This window comes from Malania oleifera, chromosome 5 (assembly GCF_029873635.1).
Source record: "Malania oleifera isolate guangnan ecotype guangnan chromosome 5, ASM2987363v1, whole genome shotgun sequence".
Lineage (NCBI taxonomy): Eukaryota > Viridiplantae > Streptophyta > Magnoliopsida > Santalales > Ximeniaceae > Malania > Malania oleifera.
Window position 1 is genome coordinate 8639704 of NC_080421.1, and position 27718 is coordinate 8667421.

General features: G+C 34.1%; 1 protein-coding gene and 1 non-coding gene across 2 annotated transcripts; one reads left to right on the top strand and one right to left on the bottom strand.

The window, feature by feature from the left end:
• Window positions 1-10010: 10010 nt before the first annotated feature.
• On the bottom strand, window positions 10011-23820 carry LOC131156487 (BI1-like protein). Its single transcript, XM_058110206.1, has 4 exons — window positions 23451-23820; window positions 10815-10928; window positions 10530-10687; window positions 10011-10445 (listed from the first exon to the last, which is right to left on the bottom strand). The coding sequence occupies exons 1-4, from the start codon at window positions 23695-23697 to the stop codon at window positions 10239-10241; spliced, it is 726 nt and encodes a 241-aa protein (XP_057966189.1). The 5' UTR covers window positions 23698-23820; the 3' UTR covers window positions 10011-10238.
• LOC131156792 (5S ribosomal RNA) lies at window positions 16921-17039 on the top strand. Its single transcript, XR_009137065.1, has one exon. It is a non-coding gene; the product is annotated as a 5S ribosomal RNA (ribosomal RNA).
• Window positions 23821-27718: the final 3898 nt, after the last annotated feature.

A 27718-nucleotide genomic window follows, 5' to 3' on the forward strand; every position in this document is an offset into this window, starting at 1 on the left:
CTTTGGATTTATGGTAAGTGATATATTTGGGGTATATCAATTGTCCCCCCTTCAGTTCGAATTTTTGAAGCTGGCTTCCAAAGTGAAAGTTGCATTTTTTTTTATTTTTTTTTTTTTTGTCGAGCAACTCTTCTTAAGGCATTTTGGGCTACTTGTAGCTTCATGAGTCATGCTCTTCTTTTTTGTCGTTTCTGGCCCAATAAGCTATGCTCATATTTTGGGCCGTTCTTGGGCCTCAAGAACATTGCTGGTCAGTTGGGCCGATTCTTCTTTGCCTAATGAGTTGTGCTCAATTTTTGGGCAGTCTTCTGGTCTCACAAACGTTGCTCGTTAGTTGGGCCGATTCTTCTTTGCCTAATGAGATGTGCTCATTTTTTGGGCAGTCTTCTGGCCTCACAAGTGTTGCTCGTCAGTTGGGCCAATTCTTCCTTGCCTAATGAGTCGTGCTCGTTTTTTGGACAGTCTTCTGGCCTCATGAGCGTTGCTCTTCAGTTGGGCCGATTTTTCTTTTCCTAATAAGTTGTGCTCATTTTTTGGGTAATCTTCTGGCCTCACGAGCGTTGCTCGTCAATTGGGCCGATTCTTCCTTACCTAATGAGCTGTGCTCATTTTTTAGGCTATATCTTCAGTAACATTTTGATAATTTATGATGTCAGGATGGTTATTCAATTCGACAAGTTCTTGCAGTTTTGATTTCATTGGGGTTAAAAATGTGAGTTTTGATATTTTCAATATCAGTTAGAATTATTAATCAGTTCGAGATGAATTTGTTTCAAAGGGTTTGGATGTGTATGCACCAAGTGTTCGATCATTTGTGGCAAAGGGAGCTACAAGTAAGCGTGCAATGTTATAGATTTCGCAGACTATTTTTGTGTTGTCTGTGTCATATGTGGGGTCTATAAATTCAGATTATTCGATTATATCCCAGTTGATTCGTGAGTCCCATGTTGGATGGGGTTGTGAGTGCAATGGCAGATTGAAGTTTAAGATTGAGATCTGCGAGTGTCTACCATTAATAACGGTGATTTTGTTACTATTTGTTTTGATTATGGTGTGGATTATTTAGTTGATTGGGCTCCAGGTGCTTAACTGAATGTCACTAAGAAGCTCAGTTTTGCTATTTGGGGTTTTGCCGATTGCAGTTGCTACAATTATGCAATTTTAGTGTGCATTGCAATTTCAACTCAAATTTCCAATTGTAATTTCAAATTCACTATTTAGAGCATTGTTCAGTGCACATGAATATGCAAGAGTCATTATTGCTAACCCCATGGTGCATTCTGCTAACCCATTGGAATTTTAAAGGTTGGCTTTGTTTATTTGACTGGCAGTGTAGCTGTCATGACCCCACTGTGCATTTAGTGCATAGGTCACTGTTCAATCAATTAAATATCTTGAACATCCTATTAATTATTATTAGCCATTAAGACGGAACTCTTCAAGCGTTGAAACTGTGGCATCTATTTATTTTTATTTTTTCTAGAATTATTATTGTATGATGGATAAAAAATCACACCTTGAGAATAGGCACGTTGGCTACATAAATCTTGTGTATAAAAACATCAATTGTAGTCAAATTCGTATTAGATCCGGAATTTCCCAATATCACAAGCTGGGTCCCTGTTATTCGTCTGTCAATTTTCTTACTTGGCTTCTTCAACACGATTAAAGCACCATTGACATGCTTGAACGTAATAAACTCATACCCTTTACTTTTCCTAATGACCTTGCTAAGAATCGCAACGGCCTCTTCGAGGTCACCGTAGGTGGAGAAGAGATTGTGGAGGTTCTTGATGGTAGTGTCACATCCAATTCCGCGAATTAAGAGTTTACACTGGGTAGGGTCCCAATTGGCGATGGATCGGCTGGCGTTGAGTATGTTTAGGTGTCGGACGGTGGCATTTCGGACGATCTTAATTGAGCCAATGCACCAACCTTCAATTATCTGATGTAGTCATGATCAAGGATTGAAAGAGAAAACCTCTAAAGAAGTTCCCACAGACGGCGCCAACTATTGCAGCCAAAAATTGAACGACCTTCATGATCCCTGATCACGGCCACCTGAAAAGAGATAAATAAGTAAGGCTTGGAGGACCAGGGGTGTACTCCGGGGGATCGCTCTGATGCCTAAGTCAGGGATTGGCTTGAGAGGTTTTTTATGCAACAGTAAAGTAGAGTTTAGAATGAGATACATTAACCTTTTCTCTGAATCCCCATTTATAATGATGGAATTTGACCCAAGGGGGATGTGTCATTTATTAGCGAATTATGGCACAAGCGTGAATCGCTCCAGTTGTTATAACGTTGGTGTAGATTGCTCTAGTCATCATGGAGCTGGCGTCAATTGCTCTGCCTGAGCAGTTGACTTAGGCGGTAATTGTCTTCATCAATGTTGGGCTCTAGTCTCATTTGGATTTATGGTAAGTGATATATTTGGGGTATATCAATTATTATTCGTAATCCTATTTTTTTAGAACAAGTTGAAGGATTGGGGATTATTGACGAAGAGGAAGCAATAAATTGGACGATGGATCAATAATACATAACTTCACCTTATATTTTTATAAGAGGTTATTTCTACATTTTTAACCCCCTGACTTTTAGGTCACACAACGATAACTTTACTGAGGTGTTATTAGTGATAAAAGAATTTAATAAATACCTTTTTATTTTTCGTCACACTTAAGTGGTGAACCTACTCTTTTTTTCTTAGCCTTCTGGAGAATTATGGAGCAAAATGTGATTTAATTTTTATTTTAAAATAAAATGGAATTGCATTTTAAGTACAAATGAGGCCTCTTCTTTTTTCTCAATTGTTAATGGTAATTTCCGCTTCGTGGTCGAAAAAAATCCACGTGTAAGCATGCAGTGGTGGATTAGGGGTGCACTCACAACCTCATAAATTCCTCTAATATTAGAATAAAAAAAATAGTTTTCATTAATTGATCATTTTATGAAATGATTTTTTTTTTTAAATATAGATTTACGAAGAAAATAAAACTCAAAACTCTAAAGTTAAGTTTGATTCACAATTTCTTAGAAATTGACCCAAGAAAACATGTGTTGTCGTCATAAATCAAATGATAATAAAAAAAATTTTAATGTTGAATAAAACAATCAAAACTTCACATACCTTTTTTTTTTTTTTTTGAATTTCCATCTGTGTACTAATTTTTATTATATTCTTAGTCCATGTTTGGAGAGAGCGTAGATTTAAAGTTGTATCGGATTTGAACAAAATAATATTTAAAATTGCATTGAAATTTGTCTAAATTCATCCAAATTCAAATTAAGTCCAAAATTCAATCTCCCAAATACTACCTTATTGTATTTGATTTTATTATTATGAAAAAAAAAATTATGAATTAGAATAACTTTAATAGGTTTTTTTTTATCACTATGGGACTCCATCCATCAACGCGCCACTTGGAAAACTATGGTGCGGTACCAAACTTAGGATGGTGAAAGTCATCCATCCGTTAATGCACCTCTGATAATTCACCGGCGTAATGTCTTAAGGAAGAATCAAACTCGTAACCTTACGGTCATCAAAATCACAAGTCGCTCTTTGGGATCATATGAAGATATTGGTTGGGACCATTTAAAAAAAAAAGATTTGGACGGACAAATGGGTCTCTTTGAATAGTATTCAAAACTTAAATAGGATTTTGAGGACTTAAAATATGTGTGTGTGTGTGTGTGTGTGTGTGTGAGAGAGAGAGAGAGAGAGAGAGAGAGAGAGAGAGAGAGAGAGAGAGAGAGAGCAACACTTTTTAAATGGTCTAGAAAGAGCCAAAAGAAAATGGGCTCCAACTTGGTTGATGAGAGAGAGAGAGAGAGAGAGAGATATTTTTTTTAAAGATCTTCTTTGGTAAACTTCAATTCAATCACTTATCCTTTTGTTAATTGCCCCCACCCTTGTCTTCCTTCCACAATAAAATACAAAAGACATTGTAAGAGGATGAAATCCGTCGCAATCCCAATTTGTTCCAATCATAGTTTCGTGAGCATTTGTGCAACTTATGCATATGTTAAGGCAGTCAATTGAGCCAGCACGCCATCTGAAACCCCCAAATTGTCCTCCACTTCCTCACTTCCATCCTAGGTTTACTATACATAAATAAATAAAAATAATAATACATGCGACCCACGTGGAAAAAAAATAATGAAACCACAACCATGCCTACATTATTTATACAGCAAGGTTGTAGGTGCTCCACATGTTTATGAAGAATGGAACTCTTCCATCCACATGATTTCATTGGTCTCTGCAAGTGTTCTATTTGAAGAAGAAAAAACTTAGGTTTTCTCTAAGGAACAAACTCCATGTTTTAGACGACTCTTTTCATCCGATAAAATCAGGTGAGACACACTATTTGTAATAATTTGATTGAACAAAACTGATATACCTAAAATTAATACTCATAAAAAAAAAGAAAGAGTTACAAATCCATCATAAGAACACTTCTATATAAACGACGTAGAAATTTTAATACATATGCTTTCATGAGAGGCAATCGTTACAAGACTACAATAAAAACTCCCATACAAATGCCCATAAAGCTTTATAACCCCATAAGTGCAATAATGTGCTCATCAATGCCGGATCAATAGAGGGTCAACCTCCACCGCTATAAAAAGGGACTTGGAGAATAGGTAATCATCTCATTCACACCCACTACTGTCTACTGTTGCAATTCAAAGTCTCTCATTAGTCCCTTACTTAGGCATCGGAGCGATCCCCCGGAGTACACCTCGGGTCCTCCATGTCATTCTTGTTTGATCTTTTTAAAGGTGGTCGTGATCGAAGAACGATTCGTGAAGGTCGTTCGATTTTTAGGCAGCACAATTTAATTTTTTTCTAGTTAATTAAAGGAGTCATTCTGTTGAGTAACAAATTTTGTCAATATTTACATAAATTAAATTTAAACTTTATAATTCTAAGCATAAGATTAGAAACTTTTATTTTAGAGATCTCGAATTTTAAAAACAAGTTAAAAAAAAAAAAAAGATATAAAATAGGTTGTCTTTTAGTCTCTATTAATTATGATAAATTCTAAGCAGGGGTATAAATTAATGAAGGCATATAGGGTAATCTTAAGTATGATGCTAATGAGTAGGTTGACATGTGGGAATAGAACTTGCTGGATAAATGAATTAATTATTTAGGGCAAAATGGAAATATTTGCTTTAATTTGACACTTACCCTATTAAGATTTTTTAATTTATAATGTGTTCCCTTCAAGTTTAATTCTGTTGTTAGTCAGTTAATTCTTTTGTCAATTTATATATTTATTTTTCTAAATTATTAGAATGGCATTTTATCCTTATCTAAAAACATTTCTTGATTTGAATTTTGAAAATTAATTTTAAAAAAAGTTAAACTTAAAATTTCACCCAATATTCATTATAAATTGCATAATAAAGCTTTTAAATTGTTATTTTGCACATTTCTTGTCAATTGAAATGGTAAAGTTTTTCTTGATTTATTTTTTGGTCTAAAAGCATAGATTTTGGATTTTAAATTTAAATTTTTATAAATTTAGAAAAAACTCGATATATTTTAATATTTTTTAAAAATTAGATAAATCTAATTTTAATATTTAAATTCCAAATTAGAAAGCTGAAAGTGCAAAATATATGTAATTTTGTATTATATTTTATTCAACCACAAAGACTCAAATGCAAAGTAGACTCTAATGAGAAATTATTAGATACTCCGAACTAACTGTATCATGTCTACAAAAAATATATTTATGTACAGTAAAATCAAGTTGGTTCGGATTTGTAAACCCAGTGTACCTAATATTTTCTCTTTATATGTTAGATATTAATTCACATATGACCAATTTGACACATATTTAGCATATAAAATAGACACACAGACACATAAAAGGACAAGTTCTCTATGCAATTTTTTCAAACACGGGACTAAATGTATTTGGGGGTATGAATTTTGAAATTGGATCTGGACAAAATTCAATGTAATTTTGACAGTAATTCTTTTAAATTTATATAAACCTAAATTTATAATATGAAATTCAAAGTCCCAAATATAGAGCTAAACTTTTCATCATAGCAAAAGATGAGAAATACATTTAAAATATAAGAAAAATGCTACATATTTTTTGTGGTATATAATTAATTGCATTGTTTAAATTTTTAAATTTAGCACATATGAAGTTTTACTTTTTTTTTTATTTTGTTTATTGTCCTATAATTTTAAGATTTTATTTAAAATTTATTTACAAAATCATATCTTTGAATATATATATATATATATATATATATATATATATATATATATATTAAAAGGTCTCTCCGTACATATCCGAGCTAATTGCTTTTTCTCCAACTTTAACCTTTCTCATAAATAATCCTCCTAATTAATTGTGCATTAATAGATAAATCGAAGCACATCAGATGCATATGGTTTGCAAAATGGAATGAAATAAAAATTAAATAAAAAAATCGTGTAGTAAAATCAATTCATTTTACTCAATTTTATCTCATTCATACGTATCAAGAGATTAGAAAGGGATATAAAATGAGAGATGTTGGCTACCTTCCTATATAGTTTAGGAGCAGGTAAGAATACGAATTTCTTACGATTTTAATGAAACTGATCGACACAAATTAAATTATAATTTGTTTAAATTTGCACATATCTAAATATAAAACTTGAAATTCAAACTCCCAAATATAATTATTCCATAATTTTTGCATCTAAAATCTATATACTAGAAATTAGCCCATCTACGATTGTCCTAAGTGATGTCCATTGCCAGCCATGCCTTTCTAAGAAAGAAAATTCCCACAATTGTGAGAGTGTTTTGTTGGTAAAATGCATTCATCTTGATTTTATATGTAGCCCTACATCAATGAATAGAAATGATTTAAATTTATTATTATCATTATCATAGTTTATGCTTAAATTTGAATCTTTAAAAAAATAGGGTCATCATTAAAAGCACCTAATAATACTCTTGATGAAAATAATAATATAATGATTAGAAAAGACAAAAATAAGGACAATTCAATAAGCCCTTTTGATTATTGAGATTGTTAAGCCATTGTTGATGGATGGAGATATTATATCAGTTTTATGCCATGTAAATGAGGCGAAGTCCTCTTTGTTGGTTCGATCTTTCAACACAGTGTTGCACCAAGCATAATTAGTACGCTAAGTATCACAAGGGAGTAAATTTTTGAAGTCATAAGAAATCAACCTTACATTTTTTTATTTTCTTAGATATAACAAAGTCATGCCTGTAAGGCAACAAGATGAGAGTACACCAAGTGTTGTCTAGGTATGCTCATTCTTATCCATGCAAACTCTTCAGCATACAATCTAGTGGTCCAATCTTACAGTATGGCATCAACCCCCAACTGAGATTGTCGTGAGGAACTTGAACTCATATTCCACATAAGCACTGAGGGTAACTCTCATCCCTTAGCATAATCCTTGTATATGAGCACGAGTCATTTTAACACCCACTAGTCGAAGTTAAAAGAATGTGACCACAAACAGTATCGAATCGAATACACAAGGATCAACATCTCTCAATAGTCACAGACACGAGAATGTATATAAGAATTTAGTACAGTAACACTTAGCCTAATCTAGCCTAACCAAGCTACTAAAACAAACACACCTGTAATTTAAGACCATTTCATAATGCGTCACACAATTCAAGATCACCAGTGTGCAACAAATTGATGCAATTAACCTCTTTCTTTTTAAAGTATATTTTCAACCAATTCATGTTCAAGGTTTTTAGTTCAAATATCGTTGAAATGGTGTCTTTTAGTCATAATCAGGGAAACTAATTTAATTTTTTTTTTTAAAAGTATAAGTGACAAAAGATGTTTTCGAAAGAGATGAGCAAGCCTCTCAAATGAAAAAATAAAAAAACTCATGCTCAATATATATATATATATATATATATATATATATATATATATATATATATATGTATGACTCTATTTTTCTCATTTTGGAGCCTTTGAAAGAAACTATTAAACGAAAACAACATAAATATATACAAATTTAAACGACTAGACTTCATTACTGTGAGCCAATCAATAATTGACACAGGTGTATAATTAATCATGAAGGTTGTGAGGCTGTCTCATCAACATGATGCTTGGGAAGCGAGAGAGGAAAAGAGAAGTGTTGCATTATTGGGCAGAGGAAAGAAGTGGGTGGGGTAGATTTAGGTACGCTGTGGTTTCCCATCTTCTGTTTGGGAGGAAAGAAAAGAAAATAAAGTTAGGTTGAGGCAATTCTGAATTCCCTTTGTTAAAGACCCATCACCTAAGAAAGGTAAAGGGAACAAAAGATGATGAAATCTCCCGTCATGCCCTTTTTCTTTTTGGACCTCACTGCATCTTCACTTACATAAAATATACACATGGGCACATTTGTTGAGAGATGCACATTTGTTGAGAGATGGTGCCCGCAAGTTGTCGGCACAAAAAACCGGCTTTTCCCCCTCCTAGTTTATAGTTAGTGGGTGAATGTTTCATATGCAGCATGTAAGAAGTTTTAACGTATAAATAAATAAATAAATATATATAATGGGTAAATTTCATAATCCAAGACATCACCGAGGTTCCTTAACATGGTATTGAACCTTTTTGAGTAAATAATAATAATAATAATAATAATAATAATAATAATAATAATAATAGGCAAAAAGAGTTGTTTTGCGAATAAAATTATAACATTGACAATTTGTTAAAATTTAAGAAATAAAATTTTTGATGCGTTCGATAATATAGATTTCAGATCTTGAATTTGAATTTGAATAATTGAATGTGTCTTCAAAAGCGTGCTTGTGGGGTGGGGATTTGAATATGAGATAGCATAATCCTTGTCAGATCTTGAATTTGAATTTGAATAATTGAATGTGTCTTCAAAAGCGTGCTTGTGGGGTGGGGATTTGAATATGAGATAGCATAATCCTTGGGAATAGGTTTAATAATATGGAGGAAAGGGAAAGGAGGCAGGCGGTGGAGAAGGGGTTAATTGAGAAATCTTGTCCTACTAGTTGAATGAATGAAAATGTGTATATATATATATATATATATATATATATATATATATATATATATATGGAGTGGAATTGCACTAGGGATGGATGCCCAGCAATTCTTTATGTTTTGATGTTTGGCTGTGGCCACCCCATGCCTTTTGGTGGGTCTGCCCCTGCCTTCTCCGTCCATGTTCCCCTCGCGCCTTTCTGTGGGTTTATTTATTATTATTTTTATTAAAAATAATAACACTTTTAACAATAAATTGATTGAGTTATTTACGAGAGAATGATAGTAACTTAAAATAGGAGAATGATAATAGCTTCATTGAATTGACAAATGCCCACTTGAATACAAGTTGAATTGACAAATGCCCGCTTAAATACAAGTTTTGATTTCGTAGAATATTTAAGTTCAAAGCCCCTTTGCACTCTCAAACACTTCTTTGTTTTACCATTACAATTTCCTTTGGACACAAAGGTCATCACTCGGAATATATTTTTTTCTGTCCTCTTAATAACTTATTTTTTCTAAGCCACTATCCCAGTAGGGAAAAAAAATAATTTAAAAAACAGGCTTGTTGTAAGTTGATCTCTTTGTTAATTGCCAATTTAGTATAAACCACTGGAAAAAGAAAAAAACTTGCTTTGGAGCTGTTGATTCTGATCCACGGCGTTTGGGGCTGTAAGAAACAACATAACCATAAGCATAAGCAATTAGACATAAAAGAAGATTGCACATCTTCAAAAATTGCAGTCAGCAAATAAGCTCTCTCTAGTTCTTACTGACTTGGTGCCTGACGGGCATGTTGTTAAAGGGGTTCATTCGTTCAACAGCATCTTTCATTCAATTCTTAAATAAGTAGTCAAATCCTATTCCAATTATTATGCTCTTTCACCCAACATTATAAAGCTCCTACCAACCTCATACCAGACCACCCATCCGCAAAATTCCTATTGATAGGAAATGAAGAATTTGCAGCAGACCTCTTCGACGAGCACTTTTATTTCTTAACACAATTGATTTAGTTACACTTAACACTAAGATAAAAGTTTCAAGAGCCCTTCAGATATGTAAAGCAACATTAACAGAAAATGTATTATATCCACAAATGATCACCTATTTTTGTTACATATAATAGTGCAAATATGGTAGCAAACCAGTTGGCTAGAATCAGCCTCAGGCACAGAAACAACGTAAAACTAGCCGTCTGTGTGCCTCAGCACACGTAGAATGGCAAGGAACAGGTTCAGAATGTCCAAATAGAGCGTTACAGATGCCCCAACGTACTCATCATAACTGAAGCGCTTTATCAGGTTGTCTGTGTCATAGACAATGTACCCTGAGAATATCATAGCACTGATTCCACCGTAAATGGCAATAGATGTAGGACCAAGCGGGAAGAACATCTGCACAATCACAAAGCTCTTCCAGGTCAGATGACTATACTGGGTATCGCAGTGCAAAACTTAAAAGAGAATAGGACATATAACCTGGATAAAACCGGTAACGATAAGAACAATAAGGCAGGAGAACAAGATCGGTCCAAGGTAGCTGAAATCCTTGCCCTTCTTAGAAGCCCAGAAAGTGTACCCCGTAAGGGCTGAAACAACGGCTGATGTTAAAATCAATGCTTCAAGCACTATTCTTCCTGCAAAAAAACCAAACGCAACCAAGTATGAGATTATAATTCTGAACAATTGTAATTTAAGGGCAGAATTGTTGTGTCAACAACATAGCGGCCATGAGCATTTTGAAGTACAAGGGATAAAACTGACCATCTGTATTAGCACAGCTTACGCCAACAGTTAGACTCAGGCATGCAGTGAAGAGCCCAAGCAAAACTAGGTTCAATGGATGCTTTTGCTGATACACATACAAGGGCCATAGCACTGCAGATATTTTGTTTGGTTAGTCAGACACAGGTAGCATATTAATGTTGTCAAAAAAGAAACAAAATGGATTAAATACTAGAACCCCATTAGAAACTTATGACCTCTGCTGCTAGTATAAATGATGCATCCAACTAAACATGCACTAAACGAAAAATATTCACAACCTGTATAGATCCATGCAAATGGAACTTAGATTATTCTTTTTCAGTTCAAACCCAACTACTCTACATGTCCATTAAGAGCCTAACAAATTTAAATAATCTGTTCCTCCCCCAAAGTTATTATTAAATTCAATTTGAAGGCAAAAAGAGATAATCTTCAACTGAAATAAAATATAAAATAATTAAATAACAAAAACCCTTGCAATGATGATGGACAACCCTTTCGGCATTTCCAGCATGGTTGTTGAAGTCACAAGATGAACCAAGACAGAAATAGTACTAGGGGAAAGGGCAACTGGAGCATAGGTGAGGATAGTATCTAATTTAAAATGCAAATAAAGTGACAATATAATAAATTTTAATGAGTAAATAAATTACTTATTGTTGGCCTAACTGGGTTTTTCAATCTTGTTTTGATGACAACAAAATGAATGATACTTTAACATGTGGTGTTGAGTGATTTGATTTCAGATCTAGGTAAAAAGACACTCACAGTTGATAAACTAAAGATCAATGTTAATCTAAAGGAAGCTCCTCGGTATATTGAAGTAATGAACAACAAATGAAGAGGTTAAAGGTCAAGCAAGTCTAAAAGTCAAAAGTGAACCTCGAGAGGCTGAAGGACTTAGTGATTAAGGAGACCACGATTAGAAGGATTGTTGTAAGTACTTCAAAGTCAATGCTATTTAGATATGTGAAACTCCTTAAGAATCAAAGACCCAACGATCATTATTTGAAAAACTCTTAAAAATGTTTTTAAAATGTTCCAATTAAATTTTTCAAGTAAACTAGAGTTTTGAAGATTGTCAAAATTGAGAATTTTTTAATTTCAAACTTGCGAGAAGATTGTGAAAATTAAGAATTTTTTACCTGCGAAAAGATTGCCAAAATTAAGAATCTTTGAATTTCAAACTTGCGGGGAGATTGTCAAAATTGGGAATTTTTAACTTGCACGAAGATTGTCAAAATTAAAAATATTTGAATTTCAAACTCGTGGGTAAATTTTCAAAATTAATGTCATAATTTAAATTTTTTTCAAAATTGAGAATTTTTTACCTGCGAGAAGATTGCCAAAATTAAGAATCTTTGAATTTCAAACTTGCGGGGAGATTGTCAAAATTGGGAATTTTAAACTTCCACGAAGATTGTCAAAATTAAAAATATTTGAATTTCAAACTCGTGGGTAAATTTTCAAAATTAATTTCATAATTTAAATTTTTTTTTTTTTTTAAGTTACCTAAATGGAAGATTTTTAAAATTAATTCTATAATTTAATATTTTTTGATAAATTTACCTAAATGGAAAATTTTCAAAATTAATTCTATAATTTAATACTATTTGAAAAGCTACATAAATGTTTCATGATAAATGAGGAAACTTTTCTTTGAAAAAATCTATAAATACCTCCTTTGAACAATGAAAAAATACACAAGCAAAAGTAGCAAAAAGATCAAACGAGCAATACGCCGAAGTTATATACGATCCCTGCACTGAAATTCTCCTAAAAGTTTTTGTGTGCTCACATCATTTTGCTGGAGAAAAACTATATGATATTGGTGGATTGACAAACAAAAGAGTTGCTTTCAAATTTTTTTTAAGAACCATTAGTGACTTCTAAACCTTTAAAGCTTCACATTTTCTATTTAGCTTTGGTTTTCGAAGTACGATTTAGAATTTAATTTGTACAACCTGCTATGAATTGTGAAAGTGTTTTTGTAAGCAGATCTATTTCTTTCATCTTGATCTTTGACGGTTCAAAGGTTTGTTGGATCGTTGGACCAAGCACAAGTTATTGCTTAGAGAGGTTTTTCTTCCTAAAAAAAAAGAGGGTAATTGTTGTAAAGTTTTTGTTCCACCCGAAAAGAACAAGGTATAATGAATTCCTTAGGTGGTTGACCTAAGGCGAGGACGTAGGCTAGGGTAAGTCGAACCTCGTAAAAATGATGGTGTCACTCTCTTTCCCTTACTCTCTTTTACATTTCAGCAACGATATAACCTGTATGGATGTTTTAATATTTTTAATCATAAAGTAACGCATATTGGAAATTAAGTAAACTCAAAATCTAATTTGTTTTTGGGCTTGCGGAAACCTAAAGGGAGTGTGTTGGTTAATCAATCTTTTGCGGAAACCAAAAGGAAGTACGTTGATTGGTTAACATCCCAAAACCAATTAGCTGAAGGTTTATTTAAATTCTAATATTAAAAATGTGTTTGGATGTCATTTTAATATTCAAACTCAAAAGCCAACTACAGGAACTTCACATTCATATACAGGGTCGCTAAATATTCCAAATTGATTTCTTGGTGTATGGTTGTTTTGCTTAAATAGTTGATTGATTGATTGTGGTTGTTGTGATTGTGGATTAATTGGAGGAAATAGGACTTAGTGTGAATTGCCCGGTTAACAAGAATACAAGAAAGCCTTAAAAAATTGTAAAAATGAACAAAAAGGATCTAAGGAATTTTTAAAAGACCCAATTCACCCCCCTCTTGACACTACACCTTAGGTTTCACTTATAATATGAATCCAAATGGGACATTTGCACTCCACTACTCTAGTCTCTAGGCCCTAACATGGCACACTCAACTAAGTTGTGACAAAGATATTCTTGACTTGGAATAAATTTTCTTTGCTTGATTTGATTTAACTAAATGGCTTGAACTCTGAAGCAAAGGTTCTGGGATCAAGTTTAGGTAAACAAGGTTTGACTATATTCACAAGGCTTTTAAGACCTGTGAAGGCCTCAATAACCAACTTTTGAAATAATTTGTTCCAGTATTTTAAAATTCCATCACTCTTTTAAGCTAAATTAATTTTCTAAAACCTTAAATTTATAGTATTCTTGAACTTAAAATGGGAAGAATCAGAATGCCTTGAAATTGGAAATTTTTCATTTTTTTTTTTTCCCGAGGGGAGAATTGACCTCTATTCTTTGAGAAATTTTCCTTTTTAAAGTATTTTCATTGAATTCAAATAGGAATTCTTTTCTTATTTAGAAATAAAATCTTAAACACTAAATGGTTTTACATGTACCATGATGCTGAGAGGAAAAACTAAACATTAAAACAAACGCAATTAAACCTACATCAACCCTGCCTTTTGTGCACCTGGATGCCTATCCCCAAGGCATGTGCCTATGTGCCCTGAACCTTGACACATCCAAGGTAGTTAAAACCGGATCTTACATAGGATCACTAGAGGGCTAGCATAACCAGATCAAGGATCATAACCCAACCATATAAAATTAGTAGGAAAATGCATCTATATGTTTCATTTTCCCAAGTTTCAATGATATAAACATAGGAACCAGGCTAGTAAGCATTCAAAATTAAGAAACCCACAAATGAAGTGGCTCAATGGGTAGAGGCAGTGTATTGTGTTCCTACTCCATTAAACCAACTTATAATTAAGGAGCAGATTCTTAAAACTAAAGAATAGGATATTGTCTTTACCCAAGTTTGTCAACACTGAACTAAATAACAAGATTGCCAAAAACGAAAAAGATGTTTTCGCAAACAAATAACAAAAGCCAAACTATCAAACTACCTTCTCCACATTAATGTAATCATTTAAGCCACAAATTTGTTTTATCAATATCACTAAGATCGTCCATGTCACCATCACACCCCATCATCATCAAATGAGTTAATTTGTGCTAATTCCTATCCCAAGCATAATATTAAATGCTTCAACACTATCAAACCATGCACTAGAATAAATTTGAGTTATTAAATAAACAAAATCATCCACTAGGTTGTACCTTCTAGCCAAATTCTACTGAACAAGCATCAAGTACCACGATTCCAGCAATTTAGAAGAAGTGTCAAAAAAATATATATATTTTATACAATCTTACACTCCTACAATGATCCTACTGCAATCCTACAATGATCCTATTGCAATTCTACAACTTTGGAATTCTTTTTGTGATCTTGATAGTTATGGCAAAGTAGCTACAATCCTACGATTCAGATGCAGTTTTACCTACTATGGTATTAAGATTGACACAATAACCAAATAACACAAGACTAGATACACAAAATGCAAAATTCTGTAAGTTTACGAAGGTAAAGACTCATCATCCAAAAGGACCAAGGGATCAAGAAGTTCTTCCTAATGGAATCAGACACCAAAACTGCTTAGGAAATGAATTTGTTAAGTCACGGCTAAACTTGTAAGCTTAAACTATTATGTGGTGGGCCAACATTGAATACCAAGCCTTAAAACCCACACCCTACCCCCATGTGCAGTTTGATTGCATCCAGAAAAGAAAACAGGCAATGAATAATTTTCATTACAAAGAATAAGATAATATTTACCAAATGAAAAATAAACGCGAACAGCAAAAGTTGCACCTAGAAGTCTAGAACCCATGGCAACAACAGAAGCATGTTAACTCCCCATATGACCCAAAACCTTAAGTTAGATTTTGAACTAACAGTGTATCAAACCTTAACGGTCCCTGCATGTGCAACCTGATTGCACATGAAGCAGAACAAACAACAACTAACACCCATAATGAGAAAATAAAATAATTTTGAACAAAAATACATTAAATGCAGCAAAAATAATTGAGCTTAGGATTTCTTTGTAATCATAATCAAGGCTCTAAAAACCAAGTTTAGATCATTACTTAAACTAAAACCCTGATCAGCAACTTTATGGACCAACAATGGATACCAAGCCTTAATATAATCAATGTGGGATTATATTAGATAAGGTCCAACCGATTTAAGCTATTAGATTGATACAAATAGTATAAAAACCAATTACGATTCCCATGCAAGACTCACCAATGAAATTTAAGAACTGGAGCACTATCAAGGAAGGGAACCAAGGAAATGGATGGGCCTTGCCCATTCCATGATACTGCTATCAAATTTATCATCAAATCATTCAATACAAACTAAAAATTGTTAAATAGTGGAATTTCCATGGGATAGGGACCGATATGATAGGATTTGTACTTTGTAGGCTCTTCGGGATATTCTATGTTCTTACACACCTTAAAGTTTTTGAACCTCAACTTGAACTTGAGGGCCTTTTTTCACTCACATTTTGAACTTGGATAAATCAACAAAAGAAAGCCTTGTGGCCTCGAGCCCATTTTGTTCTTGCTTTTATTAATTTTATGGATTGACCATTGTCCTCTTCCAGTTGTCTTAATAACCCACTTGGGATAACTTTGAATTACGAGTGATTTCGCAATACAAAGGTAACATGAAACAATTTTTTTTGGGAAGTGATCATTAATCCAAAAATCAGCCTTGGAGAGAGCTTCAATAACCCACCCACTCCAAAAGTTTTTTTAGGTTCAAAAATAAATTTCTATCTTAAGAATGTGACTTACAAGTAAAGCTGTCACCAGCTAGCCTAAAACAGATTTTGCACAATGGAGATCACTTTTAGTTAAAAAAGTTATACCAAACACACATTTTTTATAGGAAAAAAAGATGGTATAGTAAGAAAAGGAATGTACACACAGAAGGATAAGAAATCCTCCTACAAGGTAAAAGAGTACCAAATGTAATCAAGATAATAAGGCTTGCTGAAGATAATCAGGCTTCCAATCCTGCTGAACATCAAAAAAAGTTCTCTCACACCCAGCTGCAAAAGACCAAAGAGACACCAAACATATCCCATGCCACAGTCAGCCCCTTTCGACTAAAAATATGTACATCATGCTCGAACTAAATTCCCCACCGAAAAAAAAAAAAGGCAAACATGGGACATCTCGACAAACAACCGGCATCTTTACTCCTCCCATATCCTCTAAAAGAAATATTCAAAAGACTTCCACTATCTTTGGACAAACCCAATTTCCTCTGGGTGCGATCATACCAGCACTAATGCACCGGATCCCATCAGAACTCCGCAGTTAAGCATGCTTGGGCGAGAGTAGTACTAGGATGGGTGACCTCCTAGGAAGCCCTCATGTTGCACCCCTCTTTAAAAATAAAAATAAAATAAAAATAAAAATAAAAAAGCCCAATTTCCTCTACAGTCCAAACAACCTGCTCTGCACACCACAAAAAAACTAATATCCCAGTACCTTCAAAATCCTCCTACCCAGCAACAGTTTATTGGTGTTAACTCTATTTAGAACCACCAAACCAAATGAAACTTTAATCTTCAAAGAAATTTTTGCATCCAAAATGCAATGATGAATCAAAAAATAAATAATAGATCTAATCAGATGATAAATAAGGACTCACAAGAAAAAACTCCCAATGAATCCAAATTCCAAACCCAGGCATCCCTCCTCTGTTTGAAGAGTAACACTCCTCCAAAAGAGCCCTCCTCCATTACCATATTATTTATAGTTCTTCGAAAATGAAAATCCCGAGTAAAATTATCACCACTAGAAGTCAAAGAGAAGAGATGACAACATTATGGAGGATGCAAATGGGATAGAAATGAAGAAAAGGCAGAATCCTCCAACAAATATCCTGAAAAAATCAAATCTGAGAATCCTCACTCAATTATATTTACTGCAAGGAAAGAATAAAGCATAAACTAGTGAATAGATATTCAAGAACTCTCAGAAGAACATCTAATACCCAAATTATAGAGCCATGTTTTTGGACACCAACCTTCCAAGATCCAATCCCCCTACTCCTTAGACTTACAACTAACTAAATGATTCCTCCTCCCATACCCTGGACAAAAAGAAAATCACTTCTAATTTTTCAATCTTATTAGCTATCACAGCAGGAATTCTAAGCATTGGCAAATTATACAAAGGACTAGAATACAGACACCTAAAAGGGAGATATGACCACCTAAAGAGAATGAGGTGCCCGCCCTTCCACCCATCCAACTGCCTAAACAATTTAATCACCAAATGATCCAAAAAACCTAACAACCTAGTACTACCATCCAAAGGAACTCCTAAATAAGTCAAAGGTCTATCCAAAACACCATTAGACCAGACCCAAGTAATGAAGTCAACTCCAAAACCTCATGAGAACTAAAATTAATAGCCCAATCCCACTTTTACCCAAATTAGTTCTTACTCATAAATCTACTCAAAATCAGAATAACAGTAATAACATCTAAAAAGAAATCTCTATGATCATTTAAGAAGATAGCAGCACATTCTGCAAACTTTAAATGGGACACTATCACCTCCTCACTCTCCACTGTAATACCACTCACAAACCCCCTACCCACTGCTCTATCTATCATCCCACTCAAAGCATTCCCGGCAAGAATCCCATTGCCTAACACCCCTTGAAGGCCTTAACCACAACACGGGTTCCCCAATAATAATCACTTAAAATGTGATGCATTTAGCTATGTACCCTCTTATCCAAGACCACCACCTCTCACAAAAACCATTCTTAAAAAGAGGTGTATGCAGAAAGTACCAACTTACACCATCACATCGCATTTGCATAGTCCAACTTCAAAAAATATCTATCCCTTTCCTTCCAAAACATCCTCTCCTACCTCATTAGCAGCTAAAATAGCATTCAAAATTTATCTACCCCACGCCCCGCCCCAACAATAGCACCACCCATAGCACCAGACTCAACCTACTTGCAAGAATCTTAGCAATAATCTTATACACAATAGTTTCTAAGCTCATATGTTGAAACCTGGTTCGTTAATTAAGAGTTCTCAGCATTAGAGATAGGACTCTAATCCAAACCCTCAATCATAGGTCTCAAGTAAGCTTCCTCAGTATAAAGTTCTGTTAACAAATTAGTAATCTCGTCAGCAATCAACATAGCATCTCTAACAAACTCCCCCCTCCCTAGACTTCAACTCTCTGATTAGATCCCATCCCATCTTCCCATTGGCCAATCTATGAAAAACATTTTTCGAGTTAAATTTCTGTCCCCTTAACCCAATTAAATTTAGTCTTTTGCCTTCAACTCCATGCTTACTTGAGAATCACACCTTCTAGCTCATTTTACAAAGAGACCCACTTAGCAACCTCACCACGTGAAAAACCCCCTACTCCCTCCTTTCTATCCAACACATCAATGTCGCCCAATATTTAGCTTGCTGGAGCCCTATAGTAAAACCACAAAATCTTCTAACTTCCACTGCCTCTTCTAGTCTCTTAATTTATTAAACCTAGAACCTTCCCACCCTTCACAATGCACTGACTTCAGGTATCCCTAGTCAAGGAATTAAAAAATGATGACCAATCCACATATTATCAAAACAAAACAAGGTTGAATCCCACTTAACCGTACTAGATTCTATCCGGATAGAAAAATTATCGAAATCTAGTATAGAGAACACCTTTGGCATAAAATAAAAAAATTCATTCTCTTGTTCACCACAAAACAGAAACCTATTCAAATGGCTTGTCACCACCCTCTCACCACCACTAACCAATAATACAAAGCATTCTCCAAAGGAAGACCTCTCAACCCACTATCCCTAATAAATCTATCAAACTTCCGCATGCTTGATAACATAAGACCCCCTTCTTTTCTAACAAAAAGATAACAACATTGAAATCACCCCCTACAATCCACCTAGGAGAACAAAACCCATAAACATAAAAGCTTATCCCAAAAATATGAGCAAAGGGTAGGCCTAGTAGAATTATAAACACAACCACCACTAACCCCTTCCTCTAACTCCAAGTAGGGCAAAAATAGGAAAGAGATCTACCAAATATCAAATCTATAAACTGACAATCTCACATCAACTGCCTGGAAGGGAATAGTTCCTAATCCTTACACCTCCCACTCAAAATACCCCCAAACCACCCCCATCCACAATCTCAAATTTGATTTCTTGTAAGAAAACAATATTGGGATAATACCTACTTCAAAACTTCTGCAGTTAAACCCCTCTACCAAACATCTCCAAACCCTTTAAATTCCAACTAATCACCCTTATAACTTAACTACTTTAACCTCCTCATCCCAACCCCCCTAAAAAAAAGGTAGCAAGATTTTTAAGCACTTTTAGAACTGCCTTTCTTTCCCTCTCATAAGACGTAAGCGTTTTGAAATTTCTCTTTTTTCCCCCTCTCATAAGACATAAAAGTGTCTGCCACTTGATGTTATTTCCCTTGAAAATTTGATACCCGTCCCACTTCAGGAGAGCTCAAGGGTCTTGGTCATCTCTCTCATTCCCTAAAGGCTAATGGAAACGGCAACTCCCTCATTTACTTCCTCCCTTCAGCACAAAGGTATATGCATCAATTTAGACAAGTTCTTTAGGATGGAAATAAATTGAATAATACCTTTGAGGGATACTAAGCACTCATGATCATTCTTGGAAGGTTCTACCTCTAAATTACCCATAGCGCCCAACTGAATTAGAATCAAAAATGAAATCAGAATGAGAGACGTTATGGGAAAGAATGGTGGCCAAAGATCCCTCTTCCCTTGAAGCACCTAAATGATCAACATCATCCTTCAAATGGGAAAAACTGGCCAAAGCATTCTCAAAGGACGGACCTCCCTGAAACAATAATCCCCATCCGGATGAGGATTAAAAAGGAAGCAACCACACAGTTCAACTGATTTTCAAATCAAATCCTCTACTACAAGTCCTATGAACAATCAATATAGTCATCAAAACCATGCTCCCTAAATCTTGATCCATTTCTTCTAAGGGGTCAAATTCAGAATAGAATTCCCTAAAATATTTGTTCAAAATAGGCTTTCCTCATGACAAGTAAACTCTTTCTTCATCAATTTGGCAATCTACAACAACTCATCAGGCTTTTCATCAATAACTGTGATGGAGGAGACTTTATTCATCTCCCTCAACTTCTCCCAAAATTTCCAAGGCCCAATTTTTTGTATATAATGAGCGGGCTTATCCTTATTCAAGCCCAATGTCTCGCCCACTTGCTTTCCAACCCTTAGGCTCGCTCCTAGCATCAAACGCATTTAGCTCACTTGTTGCTACAACCTGAAGCCCAAAAGGAAGGCCCACTTGTCTTAAAATTTGAACTCACACCATTTTCCAATCTAACACTTGCCCAATAGATAACCTCGCCATAGTGTCAAAACTCCATCACCAACAATTTCAAAAGCAATTCACCACACATCAAACCTTTCACAAGCCTTTGAAAAACACTGATTCTCACACCATCTCCACTAATTGTGACTCTTACAAATTTCTAATGATTGATGACCCACAATCAAAGCATTTCCAACCATCTTTCACAATATGAAGCAGAATATCACCACAACTTGATTGCTTTTTTCATGCTTGAAGGAGAGACCATTAATTCCTCTCAACTCCTTTGGGATACGAATAGATTAGAACACCTTGAAGCCCAAAAAAAGATATCATTTGATTTCATAGCATTTTTATGCATAAGGAACCCCCTTAAACTCTCAAGAGAACACTTCATGAGAAAATAACTTTCTCGCAAAGTTGTGACCAAAACAAAGTGATTTGAGACCAAATCCATAAAAATTCCCACCTGAAAAGAAGATCTACCCACAAATTCTAAGATGTGAAATTCAATCATGAATAATTGGTGAAATCTCATATGATATTTATTGACCTTGAGAAAGCATATGATAGAATACCTAAGGAAGTTCTATGGTGGGTTTTAGAAAAAAAGGGTGTTGTTGTAGGTATACCAATGTCATTAAGGATATGTACGATGGAGTAATGACTAGTGTAAGGACTATACATGGAGAAACTAGAGAATTTCCAATTACCATAGGTGTACATCAAAGATCTGCTTTGAGTCCTTATCTTTTTGCTATAATGATGGACCAATTAACTAAGAGTATTCAAAAGAAGGTTCCATAGTGTATGTTGTTTGCAGATGATATTGTATTAATTGATGAAACTAGGGACAGAGTAAAGGCTGAGTTAGAATTATGGAGAGAAGCTTTGGAATCTAGAGGCTTTAGGATAAGTAAATAAAACAGAATATATGAAATATAATTTTAATAATGATAGGAGGAATATATGAGACAAAGTTAAAATTGATGATGATGAAATAAATAGCACTTGCACATTTATGAAAGCTGAAGAAGAAATTGAAGATAATGTAAAGCATAGAATTAAAGCAGGTTGGGTAAAATGGAGAAGTGTTTCAAGTGTGCTATGTGATCGTAGAATACCCTTAAAATTGAAATGGAAGTTTTATAGGACAGCTATAAGACTAGCTATGCTACATGGATCAGAATGTTGGGCGACGAAGAAACATAATATCCAAAAAGTAAAAGTTTTCGAAATGAGAATGCTTAGATGGATGAGTGGTATAACATTGAAAGATAAATTAATGAATGAACATATTCGTGGTAAGTTAGGTATAACTCCTATAGAAGATAAGATAAGGAAGGGACGACACTGATAGTATGGACACTTGCAACGTAGGCCTTATAGTGCACCTATGAGGAAGAGTGACTTAGTTACTGTGGGGGACAGTAGAAGGGGTAAGGGTAAACTTAAAATAACTTGGGAAGAGATAATGAGTAAGGATTTAATATCCTTGAATCTATCAAAAGAAATGGTCCACGATCGCATAAATTGGCAGAAAAGGATTCATATAACCGACCCCACTTAGTGGGACTAAGGCTTGGTTTTTTTTTTTGTTGTTGTTGTTTGTTATCTCACTCATTTAATGTATTGGACATCACGCAAAGTAATTTTATTTCTAGATTAAATCAAAGCAGCATCTTATCTAATTTCTAATCTCTAATCTCTAATACCATGAAGGGGATCCCCCTTTGGTGCCTTTTTTCAAAAATATCAAATTTACCCCTATAACTAAATATAATTATCTAAAATACCCATGTGACTAACTATCCCAAAACAGCCCCATAATTATGACAAATTTATTCTTAAAACTAATTTTAATTATCCAAAAACATCTATGCAATTACCTATCTATCCTAAAATGCCCTTATATTCTTTAATTCTTGGCTATTTTCTGCACAATTTTTAAATTTTTTTGAAAAATAGAGAGCCGGCTAGTTTGATTAAAAAAATTAAACATGCACCTTTCTATTTGAGATCTAAATGTTATTTTCTACATGATTGAATCTTACCATCCTATGATCCAATATTGAATAATTTCCCAAGATAACAACCCAATGTGTAATTCAATAACAATAGCACACGCACACGCACACGCATGACACAAAAGATTTTTATTGACACCCCAGATGAAATCCTCTCTGATCAAAACCAAACCCTAACTCACTCTTAAGTGACACGAAAAAACCCGATCATCCAGGCACGTACATTGACATTCGGTCACAAAGCAATTTTAGAAAAGCCAAAGCGACCGTAGATAGATTCAATCGAAAACAAGATTCAAAAAAAAAAAATACAAGAGCACAAAAAATAAAAGGGCGATGGGCATAAAATTATACGGCCTAATAAGATTAGGATAGAACGGGAACTTACAGATGAGGGGAAAGAACATGAGGAAAATGAGAAGGGATGAATTTCCTCGGAGGAGATCGTTGAGGGGAGAGTAAAGAACGGTGGCGGAAGAGACGATGGTGGTGAGGACGATCTGAGCAGAGAGGATTCCGTAGACCTTGCGGATGAAACCCCATCGAAGCTGGTTCTCGCCATGGCTGAGCCCTGGGTATAGCGTCCCCTGCTCTAGATCTAGCTCCCCCTTCCCCACGCTCGCGTATCCGTACATCTTCCTCTCGCTCTCTCTATCTCTCTCTCTCTCTCTCTCTCTGCAATTCCTCTCTCCGTCTCTGTACCCCCCTCTCTCTATTTCTCCCTCTGTCAAGTTATTTGTGCGGAATAGTAGGAAGGAGGGGTGGAGAAATGAGGGGTATATTTGTCATTTTGTGATATTGGGACCGTTAGAAAATATCTCAAAAATTGCAAAAATATGTTATAAATGAAATAAAGAGGAATATAAAAAAATTTGAAGTTATAGAAATTTAAGAACCTAATTTTTCAGGAATTAGATGTTGTTAATCATCTTATTATCTAATTTTGTAAAACATGTCCTTATATAGGTAACATTGGCATTTCAAAGGTTACCACATAATGAACTATTATATGGGCATACCAAAAGTTATAACCTATTATCTAAATAGTCATCCAGATAAATATACACGTTTTATAACAATTTCCCTTAAATGACTATATACTATGAATATGCCTCATTAAAACTTTCACTAAGAAAAACCCTGTAAGACAAAACCTTAACGAAGGAAAAAAAGTATAGTATTCATACCTCCTCTCAAAAATACAAACAATTAATAAATGTCCTTAAGTTATCACATTCCAATGTTATGTACATGTTTTTTGAAAATTGAAGTTGGCAATGCTTTTGTGAATAGATCTGCTGAGTTGTCACTTGAACGGATTTTACAAATGTCACCATTTCCTTTCTTCAGAAGTGCATGAGTATAAAAGAACTTTGGTGAAATATGTTTAGTTATATCATATTTTATGTACCCATCTTTGATTTGTGTAATACATGATGCATTATCCTAGTACAATATTATTGGTGTGTCATTCTCCAGTGATAATCCACTTGTCCTTTTAATATGTTGGATTATAATTCTTAACCATACACATTCATGAATTGCTTTGTGAACTGTCAATATTTCTGAATAATTTGAAGTGGTAGCAGTGATCATTTCCTTTACAGATTGTCATGAGATAGTAGTATCACCACATGTAAAAATATAGCTTGTTTGTGATCGAACTTTATGAGGATTAGAAAAATATCCAGCATCAGCATATCCTTTCAACATAGACTTTACTCCCTTTGAGTAAAACAAACTCATATCAGATGTGTCGCGGAGATAACGAAGAACATGTTTTACTCCATTCCAATATCTCTGAGTTGGTGTAGAACTAAACTTTGTCAGAAAATTTACCGCAAAAGTTATATTTGGTCTAGTGCAATTTACAAGATACAAGAGTGTTCCTATTGCACTAAGATAGGGTACTTTAGGACCAAGGATTTCTTTATCATCTTCTCGAGGATGAAAAAGATCATTTTTCACATCAAGTGAACGAACAACCATCAGAGAGCTTAATGGATAAGATTTATCCACAAAAAATTATTTCAAGATTTTTTTCTATATAAAATGATTGATGAATAAGAATTCCACTTGTGTTCAACTTGAAAACCAAGACAATTTTTTATCTTCCTATGATCTTTCATTTCAAATTCTTTCATTAAATAGTCAGCAGTCGTTGAGATCTCTTCTAGAGTTCCTACTATGTTTATGTCATCAACATAAATTGTGACTATAGCAAATTTAGAATTTATCTTCTTAATGAAAACACAATGACAGATAAGATTATTTTCATATCCAATTTTCAACAAATATTCACTTAGACGATTGTACCACATTCGTCCAGATTACTTCAATCCATACAAGGATCTTTGTAATTTAACAGAATACATTTGTCATTGTTTTGGATTATATGTTTCCGTATCCTTTAGGGATTTTCATATATATGTCATTATCAATGAGTCATACAAGTAAGTTGTTATTACGTCCATGAGGCGTATGTCGAGTCCTTCAGAAACCGTTAAACTAATCAAAAATTTGAAAGTAACTGCATCCATAACAGGGGAATAGGTCTCATTATAATCTATACCAGGCCTTTGGGAGAAACCTTGTACTACAAGACGCATCTTGTATCTTACAATTTCATTCATTTCATTTCTTTTACATACAAAAAACCCATTTATACCCAACAAGTTTGACATTCTCAGGTGTTTGGACTATTGGTCGAAATACCTTATGTTTGGCTAATGAGTCTAGCTCAGCCTGTATTACTTTTTTCCATTTTGGCCAATCATTTCGATATTGACATTCTTCTACAGTTTGAGGCTCAGGCTCATTATCATTAATAATTTTCGAAGCAATCACATATGCAAACACATTGTCAACAACAACTTCATTTCTTCTCCGCATATTTCCAAATTTTAATGAAATCTCATAATTTCCCGGTACCGGAACCACTTCTGGTGTTGCTTCTGTGGAAATATAGGATTATTGATCTATATTTCTTTTTACCTCTTCTTAAGTGTTAATGAACTCTTTTGGAGTTTCACTTTTATTCATTTCCTTTTTCTTTCGAGGAACAGTATCCTTTGCACCAATTGGTCTACACGTCTCTGGCACACTTTAGATTCATTAGCTGCTATTCTCATTGGATGTTCTTCATGAACAATCAATCTAGCAGGAATATTTTCGGCCGAAACATGTGATTGAGTGACCCTTTTGTTGTTTGTAAAAACATCTAGCAATTGACTTGCAGCATTCTGCAAATGAATTATTCTTTGAACTTCAAGTTCACATTGATTTGGGCATGTATCAAGATTAGACAAAGTTTGTGTGTTCCAACAAATTTCTTGTGTTTTTAATCCTTTTCCTTCTCCTAATGACAGGAAAAATGATTCATCAAATTGACAATCTAGAAATCTGACTTTAAAAAGATAACCTATTTGTGGTTCAAGATATTTAATGATAGAAGGAGAATCAAAACCAGCATAAGTACCAAGCCGATGTTGTGGTCTCATTTTACTTCGTTGTGCAGGTGCAATAGGAACATATACAACGCAACCAAAAATTTTAAGATGAGATATATTAGGTTGATGGTTAAACACAAGCTGTGAAGGTAAAAACTCATGATATGCAGTTAGTCTAATTCTAATCAAAGACGCAACATGCACTATAGCGTGAACCCAAGCAGATGCAGGAAGCTTTGATCACATAAGCATAGGTCTAGCAATAAATTGTAAACGCTTAATGAAGGATTCCGCCAAACCATTTTGTGTATGAACATGTGCAATAGAATGTTCAACACTTATTCCTATTGACATGCAATAGTCATGAAATGCTTTTAAAGAAAATTCACCTGCATTATCTAAATGGACAGTTTGAATGGGATGATCAAGAAAAATTGATCTTAACTTTATTATTTGAGCAAAAAATTTAGCAAAAGCAACATTACGAGTTGAAAGTAAACAAACATGTGACCATCAAGTGGAAGCATCAGTTAAAACCATGAAATATCAAAATAGTCTGCAAGATGGATGAATTGGACCACAAATATCTCCTTGTATTCTTTACAGAAAAGATGGAGACTCTAAAGATAATTTAGATAGAGAAGGTCTAACAAGTAGTTTTTCTTGAGCACAAGAAGTACAAAAATAATCACCAGGTAAAAGAACTTTCTGATCCTTTAATGGATGTCCACGTATATTTTTAATGATTCGTCACATCATAGTTGAATCAGGATGGTCAAGACGATCATGCCAAAGTATAAAACTTTTAGGTTCGGAGCACTTTTAGTGCATAAAATTTGATTCAACCATCCTTATTTTTGTGAAATATAGGCTAGATGAAAAACTTGAAATTTTTTCTAATATGATCTTCTAATTTAAAACTATAGATGTAATAAAAAGATATTCCATATCTCCTTCATTTTTGGTTTTAACATAATATCCATTACAACATATATCTTTAAAATTTAGTATATTTCTTTGGGATTTACTAGAATACAATGTTTTATCAATATACAATTTTATCCCATTTGAAAACATAATTTGAACTCTTCCAGAGTCCTTTATTACATTTGCAGAGTCATATATTGTATTAACATTAATTTCAGCTAATGTTAATTACAAAAAATATTTTTTAACATAAAAAATTGTGTAAGTCGTGCTACTATCC